Genomic DNA, 9,720 nt, shown 5'->3' on the forward strand with positions numbered 1-9,720 from the left:
TCTAAAGGGATAATGCTATCCAGTTTTAAGAACTACAATAAAGCTATGCTAATCAAGGCAGCATGGCATTAGCAAAAGGACAGACATCTAGATCAATGGAATAGAGTCTAAAATAGGTCCACATAAATAGCAACTGATTTTTGACACAAGCATAAAGATAATTCAATAATGGACAGTTTTTTCAACAAATGATTTTAAAACAATGGGACATCCACATGCAAAATAAATCACCTAAACTTCACAGTTTATACAAAAATTAACTGGTATGAGTCACAGATCTAAATGTAAAACGCAAAATTGTAAAACTTTTGGAAGAAAAAATCCTCATCACCAGAAGATTTCAGGAAAGAGTTCTTAGACATACCAAAAGTATGACCTACCAACAGCATGGTAACATTTATACTTCAAAAGATACCATCCAGAAAGTAGAAAAAAACACCCACAAAATTATTTACAAATCATGTATCTAATAAGGGACTGGTACCCAGAATATACAAGGTGGCCTTTATAAATATTTTAATTTTACACGAACTTTATGGCCTGCCCTGTATAAGTAGTTCTTAACAGGCCTGGCACAATGGCTCACACTTGTAATCCTATAGGAGGCTGAGGCTGAGGGAGGCAGGAGGATCGCTTGAGCTCAGGAGTTCAAGACCAGCCCGAAAAAGAGTGAGACCTTGTCTATACTTTAAATTGAAAAATTAGTTGGGCATTGTGGTGGGTGCCTGTAGTCCCAGCTGCTCAGGAGGTTGAGTCAGAAGGATTTCTTGAACCCAGGAGTATGAGGTTGCTGGGAGGTAGGCTGACACCATGGCACTCTAGCTTGGGCAACAGAATGAGACTCTATTTAAAAAATTAAAAGAAGTCTTAATGCTCAAAAATAAAACAAGTCAACTAAAAAAATGGGCAAAGGATTTGAATAAACATTAGCATTTTAAAAAGGTGGATAAAATTAGTCATCAGAGAAAAGCAAGTGAGAACCACAAACACATGATGTCATATCCATTAGAATGACTAGAATCAAAAAGTCAGACAAGTGTTAGCAAGGATATGGAGAAACTGCAACCTTGTATACTGTTGGTAGGAATGTACAAAGGTGCAGCTGCTTTGGAAGACAATCTGGCAGTTGCTCAAAATAATTAAACATTAGAGCTAACAAATAACCTAGAAATCCTACTGCTAGGTAAGAAATGAAAACACATGCATGTAAAAACTTTTTCAGAAATGTTATTAGCAGCATTAGCATAGCCAAAAGGGAAGAATACTCCCAAAGTCCATCAACTTACAAATGGATAAAAGGGTGATATAGCCAAACAATGGATTATGAAAACATAAAAATGAATGTATTGGTACACACTAGAATATGGATGAACCACTAAGACATTAAGTGAAAGAAACTAGTAACAAAAGACCACATATTATCATTCCATGCATATGAAATGTCCGGATTAGGTTACAAACAGAAATTAGTGACTGCCATTAGGTCAGCTGGGGGTGGGTAGGATTGGGGGGGGAGGACAGGAATAATTGCTAAAGAGTACAAAGTTTCTATTTGAGATAATGAAAATGTTCTACAATTGACTATGGTAATGGTTGCATGTATCTGTATATATACTAAAAATTCACCTTCTAGGGGCAAGACATGATTGCAAGAGGGACTTTACCTAACAAATGCAATCAGTATAACCTGGCTTCTTGTACCCTCAATGAATCCCCAATAAAAATAAATAAATAAAAATAAAGATAAAAATAATAAAAAAATACTGTACAGGTTAAATGGTTGAAACATATGGCATATTAATTATGTCTCAATATAGCTGGTTTTTAAAAAAAATTATATGATTCCATTTATATGACATTCTTGAAAAGACAAAACTAGAGACAAAGACTCTATCAGTGGTTTTCAGGGTTTAGGGGCTGGGAATAAGGTGTGACTACAAAGGGAATGTGAGAGTTTTGTGGTGATTGAACTGTTGTATATCCTGATTGTGGAGGTGTTTACAAATCTACATGTGTTAAAATTTGCCAAACTATAAACCAGAAAGTTAATTTTACTCTAATTAAAATATATATTTTTTAAATGTCAAAGAAAAGCTAATTAAAAGGAAAAAACTTCTTCCCCAAGTCATTCCTAATGGGTAAAATGAGCAAGATAGGCATCATAGGGTGGGTGGGATACAGTGGCCCACACTGAGGTGTTAAGAGTCCAAGCAGGGTGAGGGGGGCATCCTTTATCAGTACCGGATGTGGAAGCCTGAGCACAGTGAGGAAGCCTTTCACATGTGAAAATGACCTACAATAGACAATCAAATATATTAATAATAATAGAAATCAGGTTTCTTCCTGCTACTGAAGGGAATTATAAATATGGAAAGGAAGAAAACTAAAATAAACATCAAGGAATTAGAATTAAAAGTTTAAGTGTGAGCTCATGGTTTTAAATCTATAGAAATATGGGTGTGTGTGTATATATATATACACACAGAGATGTAAATATATGTGTTCTATAACATCAATACTAACTGCACACTCACACACACATCTCTGGTTTTAAATATCACTACCCACTAAAGAGGACCCAGGCTCTTTGGATAAACAGCTGATTCTTGGGCTAAGGCAGAGAAAACATAATGAGGCTGGTATATCTTATACCACAGAGTAAGAAATTACTCAAATAATGATGGGAATGTGTCAAAAGGACACCAAGGCCACCTATTCTATTATTAACAGAATCATCTACCACTGGCCAAAAGTACAATTTTAAGTAAAGTACTAAGAATAAATTTTGAACCCACTGTGTAAAACAAGAAATCATGAGTCTATACAGACACAAATATATTGCAAATCTGATGAAAAACAAGGTATTTTGAAACCACATTCTCACAAAATAATTATAAACATAAAAAGAGTAACTTTACAGTGGAGAAGTCTAGCACACACTACCCTGACCAATGATGACTAACACCATCACAAATAGGGTAAATTGAAAGTATTGATCCACAACAGGATACAGTTAAGAACAAATCATGATGTCTACAACATTTCTGCTAAAGCTATATAAATCTGAATCTAATTATGAAGAAGTTATCATACAAACTCCAAATAAGGGATGTTTTACAAGACTGGCTTGTAATACACTGAAGTGCCAAGTTGTTGAGGTCAAGGAAAAAATGAGAACTTGTTCTAGACACCTGACATCTGAAGGGACAGTACGACTGACTGGATTCTCCTGCTACAAAGGACACTGTTGGGGTAATCAGTTCAATACGAATGGAGTACAGGTCTGAGGATTGGATGGTACTGTCAATGTAAATTTTCTGATTTTAATGGTTGAATTGTAGTTATGTAAGAGAATGTCCTTCTCTGAAGCAAATACATACACAAAGGTCCTCAGAGGCAATGGGGCATCACATCAACTTACAAATGGTTCAGGGAAAAAAAAAAAACTAGTTTTAACTTTTTTATGCATTTGAGATTAACACTTTTTTTCAAGAATTTAAAAGGACATAAATAAGATGAAATGAAATTTCTGCAGACAATTCCTACCTAAGATCAAAATGATGCCACTGACTTACCATCACTGACTTATTTTGCTTTTTGCCACTAACAAAATATTGAATATAGCTAATAATCACTTAGCTGTTTCTCTTTTAAATTAATCCATTCTTATAATTAGGTACTTAAATATTTTTGAATTTCTTCACATAATCAAGGAATAATTTTCTAACTAAGAAATTTTCATAAATGTTAAAATGAACTTGCTCAAAACACACTTGCAGACTTTTTTTTTTAAGACACAGTGTCTCAATCTGTCACCCAGGTTGGTATTCAGTGGCTAGATTATAGCTCACTAAAGCCTCTAACTCCTGGGCTCAAGTGATCCTCCCACCTTAGCCTACCGAATAGCTGGTACTACAGGTGCATGCCACCATTTCTCAATAATTTTTTAGTACAGAGGGGCCTTGCTATGTTGCCTACCTCTGTCTCAAACTCCTGGCCTCAAGTGATTCTCCTGCCTCAGTCTTCCAAAGCACTGGGATTAAAGACATAAGCCACCATACCTGGCCTTTTCTTCCTTAATATTTTTTTAGTACTCCAATTTCTCTGTGTGAAATGTTATACTTAGGCAAAGGGGTACACAATTCCTATTTAGAAAACTTTATTGAACACTACATTTATCAAAAGAAAACTCAGTATTACCTGAAGGCACCCTTTCATTTCACATGGTCTACCCTAATTTTTTTGTATTAAAAATATGGTTAAATATTAAATTAGCAAAATATAGCATATAAAAACTTCATGCTGAGCAAAAACAAGTTCAAAAAAAGTTACCATATAGCCATACAGTAATTCCCACAGGACATGTTTCCTATGTAAATCATACTTGAATGCAATTTTTAGAACCATTTAAAATATATTTTGCAATTTGGTAACTGTAGGCATCCACATTTTTCTTCCACCACGTAATCTGTTCCTCTGATTAAGTTGGCAATATCTGCTAAAATCCACTGAATGCAGCAAAAAAACACTGGTTATTTCTCAAGGTTTGAGAAATCTGGTCCACCTTTAGTGTAGTTTCCTGAGATTTCTGCTCCACTGAAGTCAAAACCAGGATTCTAAAAGATATGAAAAAAATTACAATAAAGTAAAATTTATAATGAACTGGCAATTTAACAAATGAGATCTAAATGACCAACAAATACATGAAAGGATACAAAACAGCAATGTTATCACCAAAATGGAATTTAAAACCGGGGTATGTTTTAACTTTCAGAATTACAAATATTTTAGAAGATCAATATGTACAGTACAATATTGGCAAGTATATAGGAAAACATAATTCAGTATCAGTGTATAAACAGATTTTAATAGGTAGTATTTTTTGAGCGCTTACTGTATGCCATGCAGAATCTTAAGAGCTATACCAATATTAACATATTTAACTCTCACAACAATCCTATACATATGAAGTACCACCTCAGGATTTAGTCTAGTGGAAAATTACTTTAGTTAGTGGAAAATTGCATTTATTCAACATTTATCGAGCACCTATCTGGAAGATATTATCAGAGGCATGTGGAATTCAAGAGTTAACAAAGATCCCTGCTCTAGGGGATTATATTATAGGAGGAGAAACACAAAAACCATACATTACTCAGTGCAAGGGTTGGTAAACTCTGTAAAGAACCTGGCAGTAAATATTTTATTCTTTGCTGTCACATAGTCTTTGCCACTACTACTAAATTGTACAAAACTGCTCTTTGAAAGACAATACATAAACAAATAAGCATAGATGTATCCTAGTAACACCAAAAAACAGGCAGTGGGCCAGATCTGGCAATAACTCAGTAACTTGCCAACCCCCAATCTAGGGTGTTAAAAGTTGGTAGGCAGTATAGGAAAAAACAAAAAAGACAGGATAAGCAAAATGAAAGATTATACATGGAGTACTTAAATGAGATGATCAAAGTATGCTTCATTCTGCATAAAACAGGAAAGAAGTCAGCCAAGCTATGGGAGAAAAGCATTCCAGTCCAAGCAGAGGCAAAGAAATGGGCTGGCATGTTGTCGAAGAAACAGCAAACAGGCCAGTATGGCTAGAGCAGAATGACTAAGGGAGACCACAAGAGAGGAGGTGGTCAGGGAGACAATGGAGTAACCAATCAGATAGGACCTTTTAAATGACCTTGTCTTTTACTAGAGTGAAAGAGGAACAACTTGTAGAGTTCTGAGAAAAGAAGTGACATGATATGACTTGCATTTTAAAAGGACTGCCCTAAGTGCTATTTTGAGAAGGCTGTGCCCCCAAGGGTGTAGTAATGTAGACAAGACATTAAAGGTGGCCCAGATCAGAGTGGGAGTAGAGTTAGTGGTGATATTGGCTAAATTCTGAATATATTTGGAAGGTACTGCCAGTAAGATTTTCTAACAAACTAGATAGGACATGAGACAGAGAAACCAAGGATGAATCCCAATTTCTTTTTTTTTTTTTTTACCTGAGTAACTAGTTTCCATCAATTGAGACAAGAAGGCTAGAGGTAAAACAAATTTGGGAAGCAAGTCAGAATGTTCAATTTGGACAGTTTGATATATCTGTTAGGTAGCCAAGTGGAAATGATGAATAAGTATAAGGATATCCAGGTCTAAAATTCAGGACCAAAGTCCAAGCTAGACATTTACATCTGGAAATCATTATCTTGTCAATATAAATTATCCATCAAATTTTAAAAGTGTTTTGATCCAGTAATTTTCTCCCAGATATTTATCTTAAAAATATCTTGGGATAGTTGAGTAGTTTCACAGGGAAGAAAGCACATCTTTTGTTATAAACAGAAAAACAGAGAACTCTTAAATTGTATCAAAGGCAAATAGCTAGGTAATTATACAAACTAGAGAATACTCTGAATAGTCAAAAGAACTGAGTTTTATCTCTAAGGACTAGTTAAGAAAGGGACCTAAGACATATGATTAAATGAAGAAGCAACACAAAGAACAACATACACAGTGTGATCCTCCATTTACAATAAAAATAAAATTCAATGTACAAAGTAAAAATGAGACACATTTTCTGGAACAGGGGAGGATTATGATGAAGGGGACTTCTAGAAACTTTTTATACTATCTAAATCTATACTGATTCAATTTTTATTCATGTATTACTGATGTACATACAATTTAAACTAAAAAATAATAACATTATTAAAAATTCCTTTAAAGAAAAAATTTTAAGCAATCAAATCCATACATGGGCTATTCTTTCCTCACAATCATTTCCAAGTTTTAATTTTAAATATTTAATCTATGATTTTTACGTATTTGACTATACATGGTCATACATTCGTCTGACTTACTTCTTTCTGGAATCTCTCTAATGTAAGCTTTCTCTGCATTTGGTCTTGTACCCAAGGATCAGCTGCATATTCAGATTCTAGGAGAGAAGTCCAACAATTTGCTGCATCTCTCTTTGTCTTTGTAAGAACAATACGAACCATTTTTCTATCCTCTAAAGAAAAAAAAATCCCAGAATTCAACACTGTATTTCTCAAAAACCTTTAGGTAATCTTGACATACAATTGTTTTCATCACATTTTTATTATTATCTTTCAAAGCTGTAAAAACAAAATTATGTAATAAAAAAGGTAGAAAAGATACTAAGTTCCAAGATAAAATTAATTTTAAAAAAATTCTATGAATTATAATATTTATTCTTACCCAAAGTCCATGTTCCCTCATCAGCTATTGTAGAATCAAAAAGTTTGCCCTAACGGAGGGAAAATATTAGATGTTTATTTTATAACAAAAATAGAAACTAATAATATAGTATTTCATTAATTTGTATAAAGTTTTCATTACTAAGATTTATCTAATTTCCTACCTGATCCACATCTTATACCATTTCACCACATTTATAGGTGCTCAATTCTAAATTTCCTCCTAAAAAAATGAAACCTAGTTTACATTCCTTGTGGTATTTATTATGACAAAACAGAAATCAGGGCACCTTAATTTTTGGAAAATACAGAAATAGTACTGATTACTGATTAGCTTAATGAAAAATTAATATCTGGAAGGCTTTGATTCTACCAATTCAAATGAACTAGAAGGGATCTCCAGCTAAAACTAATAAATGCTACCTTGGCCAGGCACAGTGGCTCACGCCTGTAATTCTAGCACTCTGAGAGGCCAAGGCAGGTGGACTGCTTGCACTCAAGAGTTTGAGACCAGCCTCAGCAAAAAGACACCCAGTCTCTACTAAAAATAGAAAAACTGAGGCAAGAGGATGACGTCACCGCACTCTCTGCAGGGCACCAACTTAAGACTATGTCTCAAAAAAACAAAACAAAAAAAAGTAATGCTACCTTTTAAAAACTAGTTCAATCACATTGTTGGGTTGTTGCCATTTAAAAAAACAAAATTAAAACATACACTGTAGATTCCATGCCAGATTTGTGACTGATTTTTCACAAACTCTTGTTTTAAGAAAAAAAAAAGCAAAATATCAATTTAAAATTCTTTTTAATTTGTTACAAATTTAAAGTCATTAAGATCCAAATTGATATAAATCAAAGTCTTTTACACCAATCTTCTGAGGCCAAGTATATAAAATAACAACAGCTAACACGTAGTATGACCTTATTACACATCTGGCACTACTCTAAGCTTTTCATACATATGGATACCACACTATACTCAAAACAATCCCATGAGAAAGGGGATTGTTTTACCGCACCTTGCAGATAAAGAGACAACTTGCCCAAGGCTGCAAAACTAGAAAACTGGTGGTCAAGTATACTGCCAAGTTGTTATCCTTCACAACTATGCTACCTTGACATCAAACATCTTGAGCATCTAACGTGACAAAGTACTCCAACTTCAACTTGTTAACTGAATGTACAAACTTAGCAAACAAAAAGGGGGGTCCCACAGTCAAAGGGCATTGGTGAAAATAAATGAGGTACTATTTTCTTCACTTGATCATTCTACAAACATGCAGGATTTTAATAATTTTTGATGAGAAATCACGTCACCTCTGAATCTTTATCCCGTTATCCTAGTCTTTACGTTCTCTGATGTATTTTTCTACCGCTGACTACATATTTATTAGTTACGCCTCTCTACAACAGAGCAACTTCTCGAGTACAGAAAGCTCATCTGTCTCGCTGTACTCTTGGCATCTAGATCAATGCCAGGAAGACGTATATGTACGATAAAGATTTGTTCCTTTAGCAACCTGGTTAGTGTGTTACCAGCTGAAGACACTCAGAAACAAAAGCAGTAGTCGTAGTATAAAAATAAAGCAGAAAAATAGGCTCTTCAAATTTCCACGTTAGGAATCGTCCTGAGGATGGAATTCCTAACATACTAAAAGTAGGCCAAGTTTATCATTCTTTTCTTTTTCTGCCAACAGAGGACCCCGTCCAGCAACCCCAAAATCGCTCCAAGGAAACAATGAAACTTAGGATTCCGGGATTTGGGGAGGTCGGAAAGAAGAAACTGAGGACGAGCCCCGACCTGCCGCTACCTTGAGGATCTCGCGGCCACCCACGGCCAGCGCCACATGCCTGCTCTGCAGACCACACTGGATATCCTGGGCGCGAGTGCCTGGCGGCACCTGAACTTCAATGAACACCTCCTCCAATGTCTGGTACCACTGGCCCCACGGGGTACCGCACGGAACCACCCCACTGCGCTCTTCAAAAGGGCCCGACATAGTACAGCCGCTTCCCGGCAGCAGTGCACCGAGCGAGCTGAGGGCATGCGCGGAATCCCCACGCTCGGCTTACGCTCCGACCCCCTCCGCTAGGGTCACCGCACATGCGCAGAGCGCAAGCCAGTGTTTCGGCCATTTACCGTGAAACCGGCGGGACCTGTTTGAAAGAAATGAAATACAGAAAAGTTTACATACAAAGAGCGATGGGGGAGGATTGGAACCAATGAAGTAAGAATTCACTACTCTTTCATCTGTATGAAGCCAAAATGCAAACTTTCCAACTTTTCAGTTGTAAAAGTGCGCCTGCGCAAACGCTACTCCTGCAAAGGTGACAATTCAGTAAAACCAGAAATGATTGTGGGCTAGGGAATAGTAACAGTCTCCTATTGGCTGTTAGCGTTAACCCACGGGCCACCTAATTGGACGCGTGCTCTTTTACTGTTCGTGTGCGGGATTGGTGTGTCTGGGTTTTGGTTTTCCAATTGGCTAACGTCAGGATGGGCGTTTGC

The 9,720-nt window shown here is 36.0% G+C and overlaps 1 protein-coding gene across 2 annotated transcripts; it reads right to left on the reverse strand.

Annotated features, from left to right (window-relative positions):
* Positions 1-4,142: 4,142 nt before the first annotated feature.
* Positions 4,143-9,318, reverse strand: NUDCD2 (NudC domain containing 2). 2 transcript variants are annotated; one of them, XM_053566161.1, is made up of 4 exons: positions 9,023-9,318; positions 7,213-7,261; positions 6,852-7,003; positions 4,143-4,616 (listed from the first exon to the last, which is right to left on the reverse strand). In XM_053566161.1, exons 1-4 carry the CDS (start codon positions 9,209-9,211, stop codon positions 4,533-4,535), a joined length of 474 nt encoding a protein of 157 aa, XP_053422136.1. In that variant the 5' UTR covers positions 9,212-9,318; the 3' UTR covers positions 4,143-4,532. The 2 variants fall into 2 exon arrangements, with proteins under 2 accessions (XP_053422136.1, XP_053422137.1); XM_053566162.1 differs by having other exon boundaries at positions 6,852-6,928; positions 9,023-9,270.
* Between the last annotated feature and the right edge of the window lie 402 nt (positions 9,319-9,720).

Source organism: Nycticebus coucang, chromosome 17 (assembly GCF_027406575.1).
Source record: "Nycticebus coucang isolate mNycCou1 chromosome 17, mNycCou1.pri, whole genome shotgun sequence".
NCBI lineage: Eukaryota > Metazoa > Chordata > Mammalia > Primates > Lorisidae > Nycticebus > Nycticebus coucang.